This window comes from Anoplophora glabripennis, unplaced genomic scaffold, assembly GCF_000390285.2.
Source record: "Anoplophora glabripennis isolate ALB-LARVAE unplaced genomic scaffold, Agla_2.0 scaffold452, whole genome shotgun sequence".
NCBI lineage: Eukaryota > Metazoa > Arthropoda > Insecta > Coleoptera > Cerambycidae > Anoplophora > Anoplophora glabripennis.
This window is the reverse complement of record NW_019416538.1, coordinates 114,827-138,317: the sequence shown is the minus strand read 5'-3', so window position 1 is coordinate 138,317 and position 23,491 is coordinate 114,827. Positions and strand designations below refer to the sequence as shown.

At 35.5% G+C, this 23,491-nt stretch overlaps 2 protein-coding genes across 2 annotated transcripts in view; one reads left to right on the top strand and one right to left on the bottom strand.

Annotated features, from left to right (window-relative positions):
* Positions 1-10,749, bottom strand: part of LOC108912501 (protein dachsous) — a 43,198-nt gene extending 32,449 nt beyond the window's left edge. The window contains exons 1-3 of the mRNA XM_018717738.1: positions 10,633-10,749; positions 3,111-3,291; positions 215-700 (exon numbers count right to left, since the gene is read on the bottom strand). Coding sequence (XP_018573254.1) covers positions 215-700; positions 3,111-3,291; positions 10,633-10,749 — 784 coding nt within the window. The remainder of the gene's footprint in view (positions 1-214; positions 701-3,110; positions 3,292-10,632) is intronic.
* Positions 10,750-15,570: 4,821 nt separating this feature from the next.
* Positions 15,571-22,348, top strand: LOC108912500 (facilitated trehalose transporter Tret1-like). The gene is made up of 5 exons (XM_018717737.1): positions 15,571-15,588; positions 15,825-15,893; positions 18,294-18,358; positions 19,269-19,363; positions 20,661-22,348. Exons 1-5 carry the CDS (start codon positions 15,571-15,573, stop codon positions 22,022-22,024), a joined length of 1,611 nt encoding a protein of 536 aa, XP_018573253.1. The 3' UTR covers positions 22,025-22,348.
* The last annotated feature ends 1,143 nt before the right edge of the window (positions 22,349-23,491 follow it).

Genomic DNA, 23,491 nt, shown 5'->3' with positions numbered 1-23,491 from the left:
TAAAAATTATTTATATTGTTGTATCTCATAGCACCGAGCTTAAATTTACTACAACAGTTTTACTAGAATTTTTACATGAAGCAAAGACAACTTTTTGGTGCAGCATAATTAGAATTAGCTTTGGCTGGATCCAAAAACTGATCCAGGAATTGATTTTGGCAGCTAAATTTTTTGGTTATTGTTGACTGAAGATTAAAAAGGCTTTAAAACTCACTATTATCCATGACGGCAGCCTTCACGTTCCCAACCATGGTGTCCCTCCTGACATTTTCACTTACAGCGTAAGTATACTTAGGATGTTCAAAAATCGGAGGTCTCTGAGCAGAATCGATCACGCTGATGAATACTTCTGCGTCTCTGACGGACTTAAGGTTACCCCCGTCACTAGCGCTAATGTTGAGGTGGTGGTAGGGTTGACTCCTGGTGGATAAAAGACTTGGCCTGGTGATGAAAATCTCCCCGGTGTTTTTGTCTATCCTGAACAGTCCAGCCTCGTTTCCTGCTACTATTTTGTAAGTTACGGTGCCGAATCTACCCGAATCCGGATCTGTCGCCGCTACCACCACTACAGGTGTGGTGGCTGAGGATGAGGCGCCTCCTTCGCGGAGCGAAACGTTGTATTCCGAGGGGTAGAAGATGGGACGGTTGTCGTTGACGTCGGTGATTTGGATTTTCACCATGGCCGTCGTTCCCAGGCCGCCTAAAACAGAGGAGATGGTTTAATGTTTGATGAAATGTTTAGTACTTTAGATTATAACAAAGAAGTGGAAGGTACGTTTTTGTAAAGAGATTTTTCTTTGACATATAATTTCAGTTGAATTTCCCAAAGCACTCGTCGTCATCGAAATTCTGGAATTTTTAGTGAATTTTTACCTGTATTTAGTTAATATTAAAGTCAAATATTTTTCTAGGTATTTGTGATGGTTTTCAAAAGCTTAAACATGATGTAACTGTACACCCTGTACATCGTGCATTGCGGAAACATTTCTAGAAACGTATCGACGCAAGCCAGCTCCACTAGAACATTTCTATATACTTTATGTAAATGTTTCTATTATATCTCAAACCCTCACCAACGAAATAAGATTTATTGCCGCCGATTTGATAAATAATCCGCTGTTTGTTAATATCGAACATAAATCACTGAGCCGTGCGTAGATTTCAGAAATTGAAAAGCCCGTCGAGGCCTTCGTTTTCCATAAAATTCGCAAGATTAACGACTCGGTTGTTCGGCATCGCGGTCGCGCACCGGGATTATTATAATTAGTACCCTAAAATATCCGAGCGATGGTAAATATTGGTTATTTGATGGGTTAATGGCTGGCAATTTCCAAAACTGCTTATTTTCCCCATTGCCGAGATGAATCGCACTACACACGCAGTTACTGCACTTCGCTTGTAAAAGGCCCCATCATTGATAAAAGCGCTAAATAATTTAATAAACCTAAAGGTGGCTCTACACTGCCATTCCCATTAATTCTATATTTCAAAAAAGTATTTATATTTATTTGGTAGACATATTATTATAATAATTACTTATTTATTCCAAACACGTATTATTTCTTTGTTAGTAGATAGTAACAGTAGAGTGAGTGCTTCTTTGATAATAATTTGAAGTCAGACATCATAAAATACATTTTACAACTTGTTACAATCACACCTTGACTTGTTACAATTGACAGGGACAGATTTGTAACATTTGTTACTAAATTTGTTAAATAAGTGTTTTCTATTTAGCTAATTTAAGGACAAATTTAGATTTGGCTGGCATAGTATTGACAACGATCTACTTAACATTTTACAACTTGTTACAATCACACCTTGACTTGTTACAATTGACAGGGACAGATTTGTAACATTTGTTACTAAATTTGTTAAATAAGTGTTTTCTATTTAGCTAATTTAAGGACAAATTTAGATTTGGCTGGCATAGTATTGACAACGATCTACTACTTTTAAAAATTGTGATTTAAAAGCGAAATAAACCACTCAAGGAAACTCACTCTGCCAAGTAACAGCAGTAACGCCGTTTCGATTCTCCGCAGGATCAGTACGAATTGAAAGCGCGCTATCTAACCAATACATCGGCTATTTTTTCAATAAAACCGGCCATTAGTCGGTAAAATATATCTGCGTCGATAAGGCGCGCAAAAAATTGAAAATTTCCTATTGAAACCCGACAACAGTAGAGCTCAGCGGTCATAAATCAACAACTGAGAACTAGTTAATTTCAGCGCACCTTGTATACAGTATAAAAATCGCTTCTGGCGCTGAAACATAGAGATTCACGTTTTCGTGAGTATCGATTGTAACGAATGACATCGTGCTTTTACCTTTGTTTTGCCTTCTTTGCACTTCATAAATAGTTAATGGGTTATGGCTCCGGCATGCCAACACCATTGGCGTACCGCCACGTCCATTGCGATAATAGATAAGACGGATTATGCTGTTTTTGCGATCATTAGCGGCTCGTGGGTCCGGAAATAGGGAGTAACATTCTCGTGGAACGAATTCTCTATACTGAGCACAGCTAAAGCACTTAACGTTACTTTCTGATTGTATTTCTTAAAAATTCACTTTCTACTATTGCTACAGGGAGGCTACAAAATGTTTTTAAAAGTTTCACTCTTTCTAAAAAAGCAATAGTTATGTTGTTGTTAATAAACAGCTGAACACTACTAAAAAAATATTTTCTTTAGTATAATATACTTCTAGAACCCATTTTTTCGCCTTCAGCTACGCCCTTGTATTTGCACTAATGTATTCAAGTGGATTCGGGTCCGAAAATTTGAATATAGAAAATTAAACGGCTACTAGCAGTAGCAAACTCATTATAAAACCACACCTTTCCAGCAAATACTTCTGTGAAGTGCGGCAGGCTTTCAGAAAATGACGTAATCAGTTATTTACAATACTAATTAGTGTCCGCCATAGGAACATGAATTCCGTTTAACAACACGCTGCCAACAATGGGCCTAAAAAAAGCTCTAGGCAGGACCGCCGCTGTACCTTCGACTCCGGTTTCCGTATTGCCAACCCTACACACTACTGTATTTTCAATAAGGACTTATTACAAGGCAAGACGTTAAATGGACTGTGCATCTAGTTACCTCTGTCCGTCGCTATAACGGGAAACTCGTATACGTTCCTAGTCTCGTAGTCGAGGCCTGAACTTATGCATATCTCCCCCGTGTCCGAGCGGATCTTGAACTCCCTCAGCTTGCCGAAGCCGTCTCCGAGGGTGTAGTTCACCATGGCGTTCACGCCGCAGTCTGGGTCGGTGGCTGAAACCTGGAAAAAAGGAAGGTGTTACTAGAATTTCCTGGACAGGAACAAAAAAGATGTAGGGAAGATTAGTGTCAATTGTAACAAACATGCTTGGCAATCGTCAAATGTAATAAGACAAGAAATGCCCTAGTTACAACGTATTTCATTTGTTCAGTATTTTAAACAACCAGATTCGTATTTTTATAATGTAACAACAACAACCATTAAATTTATATCATTTCTGTAAATTTTAGCTGTACTGTTTACATCAGTGTATAATAAGCGTATACATTAGTTATGTACTTTGATGTTGCTTGTTTTCTTACAAATAGATCGAAAAAGATGTCTGAGGGCGTTAATTGTAACATACACATTGGTGACGATTGTATCTTGTTACAATTGACATCTAAATTGAATTTACTGACAAACGTTCATCTTCTTCATTATTCAGACTATCAACTGAAACGAATGATTGAATAAATGAATTGAATTAAAACAGTTCAAGAAACATTTAATGTTTCTTATATCGAAGTCAATTGTTTATATTTCTAGAATATTACATTTTATCCTACGTTTGTATCTAATTTATGTTTCGCATTGAATTAAATACTGGAAAAAATATTTTAGACACTTTTAGACTGATGATGATTAGTGTAACTTTTGTTACAATTGACACCACTCTCTTTTCGTTGTAATAATAAAATAAACGTTTAGATTTTCCTTTAAATTAACTCCCAGGTAAAGCGACAGATCATTATTAAGGCATTTGTAAGGAACAATTTGATGAAAACTGAAGATGTGTGAGATTTCGACACGACCAGTTTGAGGAACAAATCCTGGATGTTCTTAATCTCTGTTTCTCACACAAATAATATATCAAAGTCCTGGTCGAGTGAGGTTTAGAGGTGTTTTCTCGGACATGACTGATTATACCTCGATTCTTAGGTGGGAGGTTCGTCATTACCGGAGGAATACTGATGGCGTAGAGGGAGCCCACTGAAAGAACGATTTGTTTGAATTTGGAGACACCGGTTTGGTTTGAGTTTATAAGGAGAATAATGTATATAGGCAAGAAAAAATAAAAACGGCTGATATGAACATATTTAAATTTAAACGAGTAATGAAATATCTTTTCCGTTTTATTATTTTTATTTTGCATATGGGCGTTATGAGAAAAGCAAGATGCTCTTGGAAAAAACAGAACATCTTTGAATGTAATAAAATTTCTCTAATGCCTAACTGTTACAACTCGTTACATTATCAAAAGTTTTGTGTTTTTCTCAATTACATTATAACAGTTTGAGTAATTGAGTATCATCGACATATTAACTTTGAACAATGATAATGTACACAATTAGCGATATAACTGTTGCTACAATACAAGTATTTTCAATGAACATTAGTTTCAGTGTATCCGGGAGTACTGATGGCGAAAAAGGTCTTACCACCGCTAAGAGGAATAGAAGATGCACTTCCAGTCGTTTCTAAATGAGAAAGATGCGTACAGGCGTAATTATTACTTAGACACAGATACACCAACCAGTTTATTTTCCATAATTGCACTGGTAGCTCGGAAAAAAAATATGACGCGTCTGAAAATTAAAGCATTGTTTTTAATAATAGAGATTTAATTAGAATTTCTCTCGGTATGCAAACGACAACTTAATCTGAGCTGGTTATAAAATAATGAATTGTTATTAGGGCAATCTGATTTTATAATTTTATCAGACTCGGGTATCTTTACTTACTTTATTTTAATGTTCTACTCTAAGAAAAAGATCCACAAAGAGCTAAGAAGCAGCGAGTTTGCGTTACTTTGTAAAATGCAAAAGGGTAGAATATAATTGTGCTACAAACAATTATTTAGTTATTTATTTTTACTCTTGTGATATTTCGCATTCCTAACAGGTGTACTAAAATTGATGTAATGAATATTCAATCATCGGGAGACCTTGGCGACATTGCGATAGCACTGGACGGTCGTTCTCTAAACTTAAAAAGCAGAGCAGCTTTGGAAACAAGAGAATTAAGTACTTGTAGTGTATTTCTTGATACAATTAATAATATAAGCGTTTGTATTTCTGGTACTGTCAATAATTAATTGTAACATATGCCGTTTGAAATACAGTTTAATACAGTCTCAAATTTGAGGAAAATTCAGCAAAAGATGCCAGAGATTGTACGTCGGGCTACCGATACTTAACTAGGCTCTTTTTTCAGTCGGCTCTAACATCAAAGATACGTGTGACTCACGACTTTCATATTTTTTTATAACCGTGGCTAGCTAATAGTAATTGGACGCATTACCACATCATAATAAACCTCTAAATATGAAAGAGCCAAGCATCCTTGAATCTTAGCATGTCGTACCGATGTAATTAATCAGTACCGTCATAAGTTTATACCGTTTTTCAAGCTCGCTTGGCAGTCATTTTAGTTAAAATGTTGCGGAGAGTATCGTCGCCTACGTCTACAGGAAGACAACGTTGCATATCGTAGCATTTTCCCACAATTTATTGGAGGTAAGGAGTGTTAGTACAGTTCGAAAGTGTAGTAAAAACATGTAGTACCATACAGCTTAAAGCCACATTACTTTTCTCTATATTTTTACCAAACTTCCGAAAAAAATAAATTCGAAAGTGTAGTAAAAAAATATACTGCACTCTTCAAGCTGAAATCAGAGCTGCTGTTTGCATCTTAAGCACCTGGCAAACAACCAATTTATCGTTTTGTCCTTGTAGGTACGGCTCTTAAGTCTGCATTGCTGCTCAAAAAAATCTCTTTCTCAATTAATTTAAATTTATTGTTTGTAAAATCTATGGCTGTTCTTGAAAAATCAGATAACAAATGTAGGAATATATGAGCCTTTTTAATACCTCATCTTGATTCTTATTTTATAGTTCCAGCTTCTTAATTATGCATTTTATTTAGTTCTGCTATAAATAACGTCGGTACCATCAAGATCCCGTGGTCTGAAATTAAAGGTATGTTGCTGAAAGCGGGCTGCTACCATTTGGCGTAAAAATTTCGAATAAAAAGTCATTGTGATGCGGCTACAGTGATTATAGCCGATTAATGTCCTTTTTTACGTGCGTCATTACCATAATACTGAAAATATTTTATCTCGAACCGAATCTAGTCGCCAAGAAAAAAAAACTGCGATCTGAACTCGTTAATTTAGGATGAGATTTCGAAAGATTAAGAGTTTTTGTTTTTTTTTTAAGAAGTCCAAACATTCGGCACGATTATTTTAGAGGATTTGTGGTCGAAAACCACAAAATAAACTTAAATTATACTGCAAATGCTTAACGAAAATGTAAAAACAAGTTATAAATTAAATATAGGCCCATTGTGATAGCTCGTGGACAAATTTCGTTTGTTAGCATCCTTTCTCAGGGTGACTGTTGGATCTTTTGTCAACGTTCGAAGGCGGACCCACCCTCCCCATGTAAATTTTTCATTATTGGCGTCGAAATTCAATAAAAACGTACAATCCATCAAGATTAGCCCGCTCTTGTGAGCCCAGGTACCCTCGGTCGAATCCGTTAGTTTAATGGACAGCCAACGACAGAGGAGAAATATATTAACCATACGCGACATTCAGAGGCCCACGCCATTCGTCTATCAGCGCCATCTCCGTGGTCAATGGCCCTACGCGGCAAGGCTATTGAGGGGTCGCTTCGTGTATTTTACCCAATACCGTCGCCGTGGCTTTTTTTAAATAAAACGTTTGAGCGTTTACGAAATCACCTAGACCAGTCCTACGTCACATTAGCATACGAATTCGCTGCAATGGATTTAATTTTGTTGACGCGGAAAGGGCATCAAGCTCGAGTTTTATGGGCTAAGCACAAATGAGTGAAGATGTTAACAACAAGCGTCAATTCAGATTCTTCCAGTTGGAATAAGAAATGTGAAATGTCGTAATCAAATTATTTTGATTGTTGCGGCAGCGAATGAGATTCATCACCGCGGGTTACCCTTTGCCGAGCAGCAGCGCTGGTGCTAGAAGAGCGTCGCTGAAAGTGGAGCCGGCGGAATGAATGACGTATAATTTGAATAAAACAGGCGTAAAAATCCGCCACAATGCGGCAGGTTATTGGGATTAGGCACGGTACGGCATTAGCATTGTGCGAGCGGTCTGGCTTACTTCTAATATCGTGGAAAATAAAGTGCTAAAGAATAAGGTAAGTAAAGTAACACCTCCTATTGTATTCCATTTACTGCCTACAGATTTGCTCGGACAATATTACAAACATTATGGTAAACCATGGTAATGCTAGGATCTGCATACAAAACAATTCAAATAAGTACACATTCTAAGAAGAAAGGCAGGGGATTTGCATCCGCCAAAATTGTATTCAAATTTCGAATAGATGCGAGATACACAAAACCCGCAGAAATTTGCACACAGAACGAGAATTTGCCGGTGGTCGACCCGATACATTTCACACGCCCGAGGAAGACATAATAATTTTTGAGCTCACTGACTAACCGAGGCATAAATTCGGTTTCAATGCTTATTCAAATTATGAGCGCAAAAATAATTCAGTACGCCTGTCGTCGTAAACACACCGCGTCGCATATAACTAATTTCACAGGTATTAATTTATTCGCTTCACCGGGATAATATACAGGTACGCTCGAAAAACACCGCCGTCACCCTTACCAGTGGCGTACCGGATCCAAAAAGTAGACGATTCATATTTTATTAAACTAATCCAAAGCCAAATAAACAACATTGTAATCAAACCCGAAAGAAAGTCGGAATAATGTAAATAGTATATTCTTATATTAGGATTAAAAGTGTTAATTTTGGGCCAGCAAATTTTATATTTGCGAGGCGAAGTGTATAGTAGCCGAGCGGATGCAAATTTGCGAGATTAAAAAGACACAAGTTTTCTTGACCATAAATAAGAAAGAAAGTAAGTTCCTATAAATCTATGTCCGAAAATGCTTCGTATCGGAGATACAGGGTGTTGAAATTTAGAGAAAATACAAGGTTTTTACTAATATCTGGATAACCCTAATTCCGATTTTTTTGAAATTTGGTATGTTTGTTTATAAAAACGGTAGCGTCTTCTGACATGATTTATTTTATCTATTCCAGCGACATCCGGGGACTCACTCCTGTTGATATTGATAAGTAAACATATGAGACGTCACTGCTTTTTCTCAGGTGTCACATGTTTTTCTAATTATGCAATAAAATATACAACTTTTTGTTTCTTCACTTTTTTTGATATCTTGCTTCGTTTTCGAACAAAAAATTAATAGCTTAAGTGTGTGATTTTAATAAGTAATTGAACTGTGTAGTTGTCAATTCCTGCTTGTGAAAATTACACAAATAGTGAAATGTGCGATATGCATTTTCTTTATGGCCTTGCCAACGGTAATGCATTTTCTTGAATATGAATTGCCCATACTTTTGGAAGACATCCCATTGCCATGAAGGTTGCAAATGTATTTTATGCACGATGGTGCTCCACCCCATTTCAGTTTGTATTTTTAATCGCATAATTATAAAAAAATATGACACCTAAGAAAAAGCATTGACGTCTCATATGTTTACTTATTAATATCAACAGGAGTGAGTGAGGAATCTAATGAAGATTTAGGTGTACCTGAGAACCTGAGAAGATACTGGAGTGTGCGAAAGAGGTTTCTTTAAGTCTTCTTCCAAAGAAATCTTGAAAAATTTATGAATGTGTCTACCATTGTCTATTTTTGTTTGATCATATATTTTTTTTGCACCTGTTTGATCAGTTTTAATCCAATTTGACAATTGTTCGTTTTATACATTATAAGTGACAACACTGCAGGTTTTGTTAATCTTTTTTGTTTCTGCTGGAACTTATTCCGTTACTGGGTTTTCAGCCCGTTAGATGTTTTAAATAAATAAAATCTATATTTTTTTATTTGAATTCACAGACTAATGAAGCTTTAGGCTCTCTTGCCCAACTCCCAATGTTTCAGTCCAAGAAATTCCGATCGTAAAATTTTCACGCGACCATCGACTTGGAACAGATCGCCGGCCTAAAACACCGAGTAGTTTCCGATTGTCCAAAATGCGTGTCGCTTTGTCGCCGTCGATCGACCGAAATTAATTACAAACACAAAAAGGCCGATTCCGTAAGTGTAATTCCGAGCTGTTTTGGCTGAGTGAATTCCACAGAAAAGTTCACCGCCACGGAATGAAAAAGTCGGTGTGCTGAGGGCTTTTCGGTCCACCTTTCACTTACCCATGCGTTTCCCCGAGACTAATTTCGCTGTTTTTCGGCTTTTTCGGCGGCTCCCGTTATCGGACGGTCGGGGGCGACACCAGAACAGAGTCGAAAGCGATTGCCGGCTGAGACGAATCGTTAATTATCCACCGAGGTTTATTGATGAATGATTTTGTTAATTACAGCCGAGCTCCTGGCTAAATTCCTTAAAATATGATATAACTATTATTGATTGCTTACTTCGCTCGCTATTACGTTTTCAAGTTTCTAATATTGCTGTTAATAGAACTATTTTTTGGTTGCCCACTAACTAGGGCTAGGCAAAAATTTTAGTCCGGTCAAATTAGACATAAAAATAGTGGTCAAATAACGAAAATTCCGACAGAGCTAAATGTTGGTGGAGACCTTGGGTACACCATTAGAAATAAAGTGCCAAAAGTCCCCATCGATCCCATGTGTGCTAAAAAAGTTATTCGAGGTCAAAGGTCAAAATTTGAGGAATTTTCGTTATTTGAAATGTCTATTTTGTCCGGACTATTTGTTCAACTTTTTCGAATTTCTGGGGTTCTGAGTGGTAGCGACTCCGATGTCTCCACCACTGACTAACGCATTTTTATTCAAATTCTACACCCTGAATCTTGTGGACAGAGCATATCTGTACACATTACATTATTATGCAGTGTAAAAAAATTGGTGTGAGTGAAAGCAAGAAAGGTTCGGATACATTCAGTGAAATTATTGAGTACATTTTCACTCAATATTAAATAAGTACAATGTTTTCGGCAATCAAACTCCTTTCAAGAAGAATCGACACTGAAGGTCTAAGAACTCGCTGGGGAAGAAATTGAACTTCCTGGATGCCTTGAACGAAAAAACTTATGGAATTTAATAACTGGAAGACGGTTAGTTAAAACGCTGATTAACCGCGATTTTTGTCCAGTTAAAGCCGATACCATCAAGTGATAAGGCCCCGGACCCGCAGCTGCACAGAGGGTAATGACTATGTGTATTAACATTACCAATTAATATAATACCATTTAAAAAGCGATATAATTAGCCCGAGATTCTGTAACCGGAGCAGAACAGGATATAGTTAGGAGATAAATTGAAATGTTAAGCAAATAATAACCGCTGTAATTACTCGCGTCTCTTGTTCCTCCGCTAAGAGGTATGACATACCTAGTAGGCCGTGATTTGATGTGGGCATTAAGGAGTCTTCCATGAAAACGTTCAACGAGGAATGCCTGGCCGTGCGCATGTGTCATTCTAATATGGGGTTTTAATGGTAAAGGCGCCCGATTCGGGGAAATGTGGAGATTAAGTCATTTGCGGCGAATTCACACAGCTGGTTTACACAATTACCAACGGAGCATCTGAGGAGGACAAACATGTCCGTACAGCTTTTTATGACACATAACAATTACACCGAGTGAATACTTTGAAACGCGATCCGGGAGGGGATCTTAGAACGCCAGCGGTCCCCAACATTTGTAGGTGGATAGGACACGCGCTTTCTGTCACATAATCCTCTAAACATTGTTGTGGAAACTATAGGAGAGTTGCTACGTTTTCAACTTCTTAGTCAAAAGTTATCGCTTTCCTTTTGGCACATTACACTGAATCAACTGATCACATACAATACGTTCTGTAAAATCACGCTTGTGAGTGTATACTTTATTTTAACGATAGGTATACTGTTGCATTTTCAAATGTTTTATGTGTTTTTACTATATTTGATGTAAATATACGAACAAAAGTGTAAATATAAATTTAAATCAAAGACATCGAAGCAGGAGCAGCTGCGAACCTCTTCCACTTGTACCAAGTCCACGAAACACAGTGATACACAGTCTGTAACAAGTGTTAAAACGACGGGACAAGTCTTTTTCCTGTGCAGGTTTACTTTTTAAACCGTAATGGTATCTTTACCAGTTAGAGAACACCGAGTTTGTCTTGGCGGTCATCCCAGTTGATTTACAGCGAACGGCAGTCACAATTATCCTATAATTAAGTGGAGTATATCTGTACTAGCAACTGAAGCGTTTTTTTAACGGCTCCCGCTTACGATGTACATCGCAATGACATACGTCAACAAATTAATAATGTATTTCCTACATCGTCGCTATGCGTAGTCGGCTGAATAGTAGACACGCTGCAAGACTCCCAGTTCCCTAATAAGTTCCTCTTTTCTGATTAATTAGAAATATGCTTTTAATTGCGGTGGTTTTTTTTCGACCGCTTAACTAATGGTTTACGTTAAAAAGCGGGATACGCCTTGTTTAAAAATCAGTAAACTTGAATTTAAATCAGTTTGTTGACTTGATCGATGACTTGTTAGCGATAATTGCCCGGTTGGAACAATGCGGGGATGTCATTTATATAAATGGGACAGGACCGTACTGGCCCCGCTTGTTAAACTACTTGCCGTAGTAAGGTTCGGTTAAAGTTATTTTATAGTCAAGTGATATGTATGAGGCAAGGATTATTTTCAAGAAAATAGTATTGCCTAACCAAAAAATTATTTAGTTGAACGGTTAGAGATATTTCTGTGAACTTGGATGCTTGTTGGCTACAAACGAAAGGTATGCCGCAAATAAACAACTTCTAATAATGTAGAAAATTACAATTTGTGGAAAGCGAATCAGCTAATTGTATTCGAAATATAGATTTTAACTTATTTTCCTGATACAGGGATAAATACGTACGTACTTACAAATGAAGACTTTTCAAAAAAATTGATGACTAATCACTATTTTGACAACTCCAATATTAGGCTTATTAGAAGCTGTGGTTCTGGGAAATCGCGACTATACGGAAGGCGCTACCAGAGCGGGACCTGGTTGGCTTCGAATTATCGCCAAAAACATAGACAGCGTGAATAATGATCCGTCGGCCGTACGAAGGGGATATTTAAATACTCGCCTTGGAGTCATTGACATAACCCCTAGCGCAAAAAGCCTCCCACCACGGCACTACGCCTCGTAAATTATTCTATCAGAAGTTTTTACTTCCACCGGTTCAGATATGCAAAACCGAATCAGATCATTAATCCTAATGAATTTCGTCGCGATAAAATGCGACGGGAACACTCGGTATGACACGACGAAATCGATCACGTTGGAAATGGCCATCATTAAATGAAAATCGATAAAAACAGTGGGGAAAAAATCGCGGTGGGACGAAATAAACGACGCAGTAAGAATTTTTTTTGCAGCCGCAATTAGTTGGTAATATGTCATGGGAGACAAAACGTATTTTCGTCGGTAATTTATGGGTTCAAATATTATTAAATTAGATGGTGGGCGACGGCATCTTGTCTAGGTGACATTCTACAACGTTAAATAGGTCCGTAATCGAAAATTGCTGATGGATGGCATCTGTTTTGAATAGAAATGACGCGGTCGTTGGTTCTGGACATGCTAATAGCAGCTGTCGATTTTAATTGAGTTGTCCGAATCGAAACGGATTGTTTTTCCAAGGAAGTATGCTTTTTGGGATCATGCAAATGTTTTCAAATAGACCAAGCAAATTAAATGTTTACTCGGAAAAAGTCCTATCCGCGAGATTATTGTAAAATTGTCTAAAGGAACATAATACAAGACATCTCTCATCTCGTGAGTCAAAAACTTTTATTAGCTAACTTTTCTATTTAAACAAATAAGTGAGGAAAACAGTTTTTTCACTTTGCAGGGAAAACCATCAATTTTAGCGAAAAGTGACTCGCAGGCAGCTTGTAGGGAAGCAAAATTATCTAGAAAATGAGACTTGTTAAATTAAAATCGGTTATTAAACAAAAAAGTTATTGCAAAAAACAATAAAGTGCCCATATTTTAATTTGTTTATAACTATCGCATTTATTGTTAAAATTTTATAAAACCTATGACAAGTTGAGGGTTTTGTCATACTTTAACAGTGTGCCAAAAGTGGGCGCTGTAGGTGCAATAGTTTTCGCACAATTCAATTTGTTTATAACGGAGGCTCCAAAAGTTATGAACTTTAAGCCTCTGTACAGGCGTTAATTTTCAACCAAACATGATTCTGAAAGTGTCATTGCAATCTTAAAGACGTAATTAAGTGACCTATTAAAAAATATCACCGTTTTTTTGACATTAACATTCTCAAATTGTGCATTAAAAAACCGTGCGTTTTTCGCTTATAAACAATTTGAATAACATTGTTGCTATTTATGCTATCTCACCGAAAATAGATGCAATGGATAGCTGGCAAAAAAATACAGTTTTAAAATAAAAAAGTACCCTCTACAACCAACAGGAGCCAAGATAAGTATTAAAAAAATGGGCACTTTTCTTGTTTTTTTGCAATAACTTATTTGTTTATTAACCGATTTTAATTGAACAAGTCTCATTTTGTAGATAATTTTACTCCCTAGAAGCTGTCTGTGAGTCACTTTTCGCTAAAATTGATGGTTTTCCCTGCAAAGTGAAAAAACTGTTTTCCTCACCTATTTGTTTAAATAGAAAAGTTAGCTAATGAAGGTTTTTGACTCACGAGATGAGATGTCTTGTATTATGTTCCTTTAGATAATTTTACAATAATCTCGCGGATTTGCTTGGTCTACACCTACTTATCTGTATTTTATATTTCATGATTTTCTGGCCGAATTTAACAAGCAATCTAACGCGCCTCAAATCAGCAGATATTTGGCAACACTGTGAGAAATTATTCACTTCGTGACCAGCAACTAGTATGGAAATATTTGTCTTGAAATGTGGACGCTGAAAAATTACATTCGAAATATTATATTAATTGAAAAAAAACCATACCTCATCAGGGATCGAACCCCGGACCTTTAGATTAGTATGACAACGCGTAACGCTTTGAGCCACAAGACCATGTTTATTTACTTTCGATAACCTGGCTTATATACTTAACGTTGTGCCTCTTGTGATATAAACAATAATTATAATGAATATATTGGCAGACGGCTGGATCCAGTAATAATATTATTGACATATTTTGAAGAATTATCAAAAACAATAAAAAATAAATAGTTGCATATTTAAAAAAGACCTATTTATCTGTCAGTTTAGAGAAAGTATAGTGCTGTAAAGTATTTTCCATGGTAATGATTTATACATTCGTGAAAAAACTGTTTTCCTCACTTATTTGTTTAAATGGAAAAGTTAGCTAATAAAAGTTTTTGACTCACGAGACGAGAGATGTCTTGTATTATGTTCCTTTCTCGCGGATAAGACTTTTTTCGAGTTTCTCTTTTATTTTCGCTAATTTTCATGGTGTAAAAGTATTTATCGCCTATTTTAATAAGGAAATGTAAATTATAGTCAATAATTTATCTATCAAAAGAAATGATAATGGCGTTTTGTGGTTACATTAGATGTGCCATATAATTGTGATTTTTTATTCCGCAGTGATTGTGGAAAACCATTATTTTTGAAATCTCATAAACACTTCTGAAATTATGAGTCTGATCGGTTGTGTTTCACTAACGGGACACCTTGTGCTATAAAATTAGGATACCTCTAACACCAGCTTTATACGGGGCCGATCACCCGACGACGTAACGTAACAGTTGTTGTTTTTAAAGTTCCAGGAGCGCTTCGAGCCACGATCCACCGACCAGCGGGCCATTACGAAACCCAGGAGCTCGAAAGCATTATTCGAAAGAATTGTTAAACCTCCGTATCTGTCGGCATTTTGTGTAAAATGTAAAAGTGCATTTGCATGTGGTAGCCGGGGGCCCGCTACTGTGCGGGCACACCCCCATCGATAAGGCAGATAACGTTACCGGCCGAGGCGCGCGACAGACTGAGATCGCGGATCGGAGGTGAGTTGATCGGCTATTACCATCGGTAAACCCTGTAATCGGCCACTTATTAAACATTATTACAATACTAGCCCGGGGTGAGTCTTATATCAAGTTTATCTGAAATTATGTTTTATTCAGCGGTGTGCGCGTACTGGCGAAAATTCAATGGAGATTGCCCAAATTTGACGCAGCCGAGCAGCTGATTGAGTTATTGCAAATTGCGCGAGACATGCGATTCCTAAGGATGGCTCCGGCTCGTCTTGCAATTGAGGACTTGACGATAAGAACGATATGAGAGACCAATTTTTGGCAAGTACACGGAAAATTCAGTCCTGATGTAAATTTTTATTTCATTTCGATTTTTATTCGAATCGCAAGCCAGTGTTATCAACATGTGATGTACCACAGACAAAATAGCTATCGCCACAGACCGCTACTGGAATATGCCAGCAGTTTTAAATTTCCGAATTGCCGGTAGAGTACACCACCAGCAGAATTTTAGGAAGAATCAAATACAGCGGCCCGCATACCCACGCGTATCCTAGCGACATATAAACAAGACTTTGGTAATGTTGCCAGACGTAGGTACTTACGGATTTCTTTTGTACACTTTTTTATCAATATCTGTTTTTGCGTTACTGTATTTACTTAAATGTTTGATGTAGGTATTGATAAAAATGTTTTTAAAGAATCAACGAATATCTATGTAGTTTCATATGATATTCTGCAGCGGTGTTACAATTAAGTTATTTAATCATAATTTCGTTAATTAACTACCTACTATTTTCATTTTTTGGTATTGAAATACTGCAGAAAATATATTTCCAAATAAACAAAATTCGTAATGAGATTTTAAACAGCTTGTAATATAATTTTTTTAATATTTGATGATGACGATAAATTTATTTAATATACAAGGTGGGTTATTAGTACGTCGCAGATTGTAGGTACATGCTTTTATTGTATTTTGACATCCACTTATAGGTTTAAAAATTAAATATAGAAAGAAACTTTAAATACAAATGGACTTTTATTTCATTTGACATCAAAATTTGCTGGCATAAAATATGTTTAAAATAAAAAAAATCATTAAAAAATTAAAATTCATCCTTATGAAAATAACAAACAACGATTTTTATAACTAACCTTTACAACAACATAAGGAGAATACTTAAAAACGAAATAACATTAATATACCTACAATTTTTACAAATCAACATGCAAGTAGTTGTGATGATACAGTTGAAAATATGTTTTAATTTACTATTAATTGCTTCAAAAACAAATTCAAAATTATCAAGCATTTCATCCTGTATTTTTCTTTCAATACTTGTAAAGTTTCAGGTCTTTAAAAAATATATGTCTAAAGGACTGACAATGAGATCGGGGCTGTTTTCTGGCCACCTAAGGTTTCTAATAATATTTTTTAGTATTCGTTGACGGGATTCTTCCTCCAAATATCAGAGTAACCCATTGTAATTTTTTAAATTTTTTTTTGAGGTTCCAGCAATTTTACATTGTGTTAATTTTTTTGAACACCTTGTGTCACAAATATGAGCACTACTAATGGCATCCTCATCCATGATATGCAACACTTGTGTCAATAATTATTTTACCTATCTAAAGAAATCAACAATAAGAGAGCAGTACCATCTAAGGATACACAACTTGTATAATGCAATTTTTTTAAACATAGGTGTTAATATTGTACCATATTGGAAGTCAGGGCATTAATCTAAAAACATTAATTTCGAGTTTTTGAATTTTTCCATTCCAAGGTGATATAAAACTTGATTTATTTTATTTAGCATTTAATGCAAATGTGATTTCCAAACAGAAAATAAGTTCCATAAGGCCATTAATTGGCTCGATCTTAATAAGTTGTTGTTCTCCTTATTCCTTTTAATTACACTTTCTTTATAATTTTCAAAACTTCTCTTCATATTGGCTCCCTTTTGGAATATATACGATAATTTAATGATTCTTTTATGTCTAGGTCTTGCAAATCTCTTTCGGAAAGCTATTTTTTTAATCAAAAAGCTCGAAAACTATCCATGCCACAAAAAGAATGTATAAGAATTTTCTGTTTGAAATTCAATACGATGTAACCATCAAAAGTCCAAAAAAATCACTGATGTAGATATTTTTTAATCATCTGAGGAGTTATGGCTTTTAATACTTTGTAGTGTAAATGACTAGTTATGTTTTTTTTTGTAGTTTTACGTTTTATAATAAAGAAAATATTTCCTGTTTTTTTTTTTGTATTAAATCTTCCTGATATAACTCGATCTCCCTGTCGCTTAAAAACACGAAGCAATTATAAGTCTCAGTACATTAATGCTCTTTTATAGGACCTTTGTTCCATTCCAAGAACGCTGCTCGACTATAAACAACACTTATTTTATTGCTAAAAGTATGAGGCATAAAAATAAAAATTGCCTTCTTCCTAATCTTTATAAAACATTAAAACTACTTCTGATATGAGACCTTTCGCACGTTTCGTGTCTTTTTACCAAGTTTTATTACATTTAATTACTCCAGTCACAGTTTTTTTTTAATAAAAAGGATGTTTAAGTACTGTAGGCACCAGTGGTGTCCTCTTGGTATATCGAATATAAAATTAGGTAATTCCCATGACTCTAATTACGTTTATAGTGCACCACAAAATACACAGATGGATGTCAAACCCACTATATAAAAGTAAACAGGCGTAAGAAAATGGCTTCGTACAAAAATAGTTCGGTGTGAAGACTTGGCGTCATCCTTTGTTCTAACCTGTTGATAGAATTTCAACAAGCTACTTACAAAAATATGCGCCCGGTTAATTCAAATCTAGGCGAGCTTTGGAGACTGATATTAATTAATAACAAGCCATTGTGAGTGGGCACGTTGTCTATAAATCAAAATGGAACAAAAAATTCAAACGACACATTGTTTATTGAGGCAGTTATTACCAGGAATAAGCGACTGCCGACCGTGTTTTTTTGCGATCTTATCCTTGTATGAATTAATAGATGTATCTACCGTTTGGACAACAGAGGAGTAAAGAGGAAGTCACAGCGACAGGCGACGTTGATATGTAAAAAACGTCTTTCAAACAATACAAAACAGAAAGATTTTTGAAATTTAAACTATTATAGTTTTTAAATTGTTAACTATTTCTCGATAAGTCTGTATTTTATGGTAAATAAATGCAGTATGCATTATTATAACCGCCAGCAAAAACTATAGAACACCGTGAACGATTCGCCAAAAGCAGATCATCTTTGGGTTCTTTAATAATCTTTTTAAAGTCATATTATCGTGCGGTACACTTTAACAAGTCGAACGGTAGTAGATTTGTGTCGCTGGCCTGTGTGATTTATAGAAAATTTTTAAGTATATGCTAAGACCCGAGGACGGGATCATTTTTCAGAGCCCGAGTGTTAATTGAGTCTTAATCAGTCACAGCACTTAAGAGTGTCCTTTGGAGTTATCAACCGAGATATACCCGCAGCAATTTGTAAAGAAACCGAGTTGGTGATAAGTCTTAAGGATGTACTAATCCTTAAAGTGTTGTAGCGACACCGAAATTTACCTATTGAGAAAATAAATAGACTTGTCTTTGTTCTGCCTTTAACTTTCAATTAAGTGACAATAAATTTCCGAAAGATAATTTATAAAAATGTCTAGACACAGCTAGAATTAGCTAAGTGTACATTTTAAATGACGTACAACTATCTCAAACGTAGTATGTTTATGGAAACTGCCAGTACAATAACATTAAAGCACCCTAAGAAAGAAAAATCGCTTAATAAATCAAGGTAAGCTATTAACAATGTCTTTTATTTTAAATTCTCTTTTTGTCACGTATTATGATGTTGTTCCATCAATCCCCAAGTAAATATTTGAGGAAAGATAACGTTTAAAAAATTGCACTTAAAATTAGAATTTTATGAGGAGAGTAGGTACTTTAAAAGGCGTTTGCCGATTTACAACTTTTATTTCAGTGGTTTACTTGAAGGCAGAAACATGGTGCTCGACCTGAAGAAACGATTTTTTTATAACAAGGGCAGCGTTTTTCAGTATTTAGCGACGATTGCAGGTACCTTGCACAGATTATTTTCAAACAAATGAAATACAATGAAATACATACATTCGTTTTTTAATAAAAGTTTATTTTATGGTATGTGCAAGTTGTTAGGTAGCGGTAGGGCGACCACAAAGAAATAGAATAACAAAAATAAATAAATAGGTTCATTTTTATTATCCTTTTTGAATATAAAAAAATTTTCTGGGTTTCGAGGGAAATGCAAAATTCTGATGATAGTTTTCATCAAATTAAAATAATTTAAAAAACTCCATATTTTATAAAGGCCTGTAAAAAAGGATATACGTAAAAATATTTCCTTAAATCGATTTACGAAAAAAATTCATATAAACCTATGTCCTAAACATGTGTGTGTTATAATTTTCGAAAAATGTCTCTGAAGATATTTGACGAAGACTGTTGAAACTTGGGCTAGTGAATTAACTAAGTAGAGACAAAAATTCATTAAATATGTCAATCAGTGGCGGAAATACCGAGAGACATTGTGTCTAAGAGCCTCAGTGTGGCCTTGCAAATTTGATCAGTGCATTTAAATTCTGTTTGTTTTCTTAGAAATAAGTTTTCTTGGATTTTATTCAGAAAACTAGTCAATTCTGAGTTCTTAGTTCAAGGAAAAAATTCTGTACAATTTTTTTCACCCAATTTCTGAAGATATTTTCTAAAAAAATATATGCCTATGCTTTTTTGGACTTTTAATGGTGTCATTATATTTAAAACTGCATTTTAACAAAACATTTTATACCTCTCCCTCAACCTCCCTTTATCTCAGCTACTGGTTAAGATAATTATTTAAAAATTCAGAAAATTTGTACCTTTACTTAATTAAATCAGTTTCATTACTCTACGTTAAAAATTATATATTTTAAACATCCTGCATTTCGGCTTTTGGGACAGTATGAACGTTTTTTCTTAAAATAATCCAAGGAATCGTCTCTGGAAATATTTTTACACCCTGTAAAATCATAATAGTCCTACCTTTCTCTTAATTCTGTTTGCATTATTCTTGTAATAATAAATTATACTACCTGTCCTGTAAAATCCAAGCTTTATTTTCCACATCAAATGCCAAAAACCTCAGTTGTAATCTATTGTTATCTTTTAGCTCAAATATAATTAAGCATTATTTACTTTTGAGTTATCAGGATGCCTTGGTTGTTTTCAAATATAAATTTAGATTGATAGGCACTGTAACAGCTGTTTAATAGTACAGATTATTGTAAGGAATTAAACATTAGTTTTATATCGCAAAAATAAGTTACTAGATAAACGTAAAATGATAAAAATTTTCTAGGCGCCTTCTCAGTAATGAGTTCAGGGATAAACCTAGGCTGGACCTCTCCCTATATCCCCAAACTGACATCAAACTCTTCAACAATCCCTACCACGAGCGACGACGGTTCCTGGTGTGCTGTAGCACCGCTGTTGGGGTCACCTTTCGGAGCAGTCTTAGCTGCTATTTTGGCCGACAAAATAGGAAGGAAGAACACCACTTTACTGATGGCCCCCATAGTATTCGCTTGCTTTGTTGCCATAGCCTTTGCCAATTCCATTTGGTATATAACCAGCTTGAGGTTCATCATAGGAGGGACTGAGGGAGCGTTGTATACGACGCTTCCGATGTACATTGGAGAAATTTCGGATCCTAAGATTAGAGGATTCCTCACAGCGACTATAGCCATATTCGCCATCACTGGGACTTTGTTCATAAACGTCATAGGGTCTACGATGGATATATTCACTTCAAGTTTGATTTGTGCTGCGGTTCCCCTCGTTCATTTCGTTACTTTCGTCTTCATGCCCGAGTCACCGTACTATTATATCAAGAAACACAACCACAAAGAAGCTAAGAATTCTTTGGAAATACTGAGAGGGACTTCAAGTGTTGACGATGAAATGGATGCGTTGTGCAAAGCCGTCATCAGGCAAGAACGAAACGAGAAACCAGGATTTTTCGATTTGTTCACAGTGTCCAGCAACAGGAAGGCTTGCTGTATCTTCCTCATCCTTTGCTTGACCAATAAATTGAGTGGAAAGAACCCTTGCTTGTTTTACACGGAGACTATCTTCAAAGAGGCTGGTACCAGCATCGACGCTACGTTGTCAGTAATCATCTACTGCAGTGTAGAACTAATAGCCGTGGCTATAACAACTATTTTCATCGTAGACAGGTTCGGGAAAAGATTGTTGATGATAACTTCCACCGCTGGTTGTGCTATCTCAGTTTTTCTGTTAGCCCTGTTCTTTTACATGAAAGACTACAACTTTGGAAGCACGGAGACTCTAGACTGGCTGCCAATCACTGCTCTTGTATCGTACAACATATTGTTCAGTATTGGACTGTCTTTTGGGCCTGTTTCTGTTTTAAGTGAGCTGTTTCCAACAAGTGTAAAGGCCAAAGCTTTATGCATAGCTGACAGCTTTTCTGTTATGATGGGTACGATAGTCTCGAAGTTTTTCCAAATAGCTATGGACGAATTCGGCACTATGACAGTGCCGTTCTTTTGTTTCTCAGTTTGCAGCTTGATCGGTCTGATATTCGTTATTAAGTATGTGCCGGAAACTAAGGGGAAAACGCTGGAAGAAATCCAGCAGTTCCTCATCGGCAAGGAACAGGAAAACATTGAGATAAAGGAGAGAGGGTTTAATCAGGGGTAGGGAGCTTCTTCAATTTAGTTTTTTAGAAAACAACGTTCTTAAATTGAAATTTTATAGAAAAAAACTTATTGAAATCATGTTGGCATAGTAAATTTTTGTATTCTTGTATAATTAGATATATTTATCGAATATTATTCGTTGTAGGTAATAAACTTAGAGAAATATTGTACTGATTGAAACAAATTGTGATTTCCTTTTGTACTGATATCTGTAAAACGAAAAGAACTGATTTGTATATTTCTGTACTGCTGTAATTAATTATTATTTTATAATGTAAGTAAATTAAAAATGTTATATTTAACGATTGGTTGTTTATCTTGAACAATAAAGGCTATTATAGTTTCACAAACGTCTTTATCTGTACTAACCGCCATGCTTTCATCTACAGTACCTAGCCGAAGATTAATACTGAATTATTTTCATAAGTCAACATAAGTATTGGTAACAACCAGAACAGATCAATAACGCTCATATCTCAGCAAGGCCGCTACAGTTCCATTTAGTATTGTTACATAATTTATATCTCCATTTCGCGTACTTCTATAAAACACATTCAGACATTTACTGGCCCATCATTCATACCGTAAGATGTCAAACGGTTCACCGTTGCAACTTCTTCTGTCCCCCATTAAAATAATACTATGTTTATATTGAGCGTATTTCAAAATTTACGATGTGAACATTTATAGGTTTTTCTTTAAAAATATTCATTGTATCTCAGTCCACATCGGTACACAGTCAGGTGATAAATGTTATTGTATATATATACATTATAGCGTACTTAGGCCGGTATAAACGTGTTCGACATCGATAATATCGTTATCATATCATTTGTCGGGGATGTATTTTTTCCCAGGGATCGACATTGGAAGTAATCCCAATCAATATTGTTAGGCAATTGAAGGAACGCTTTAGGTACAAGGCATAGAAAATATAGTACTAACGTAGAATTAAATCTAACATATGAATAATGAAACTGTCATGGCGGCGTCACATGTTAGTTAGCTTCCAAAATAAAAGATGGCGTAGAGAATGCTAACCCTGTCATTTTGGGTTGGTTGGTAATGCAGTTTGAACTTTGCACGTATTTGAAATTTGGCTTACGTTATCTTTGGTTTCTTAGGTTATCCTCTGAAAATTGTAAATTATAGTATTTATAGTATTGCAAGAATTGTGTTTATAATTATTTAGTGCTTAAGAGTTTTCTATTTGTTTTTATATTATACTGGGAATACGATGTGAAAGTTTTAAGCTATATAGTTTTATTAAAAACCAAACCCATATCTTTACCAACATTATATGGAACATTCATACTCGTTACTTGTATTAATCGATTAGAAACAGTCAACATAAAATGTGCATGTAATTACATATTATTTAAGTTAAATATAGATAAAAATAATTATGTGTATGATGATAAACCCCAACTAATATTTTATGAAACCTTTGATACTTAGATGCTTACAA

Coding starts and splice junctions, on each gene's coding strand:
- LOC108912500 (XM_018717737.1), top strand. Junction 15,894..18,293: donor GATTTCTTTTGTACACTTTT/TTATCAATATCT, acceptor ATGAATTAATAG/ATGTATCTACCGTTTGGACA. Junction 19,364..20,660: donor GTATTTAGCGACGATTGCAG/GTACCTTGCACA, acceptor AAAATTTTCTAG/GCGCCTTCTCAGTAATGAGT.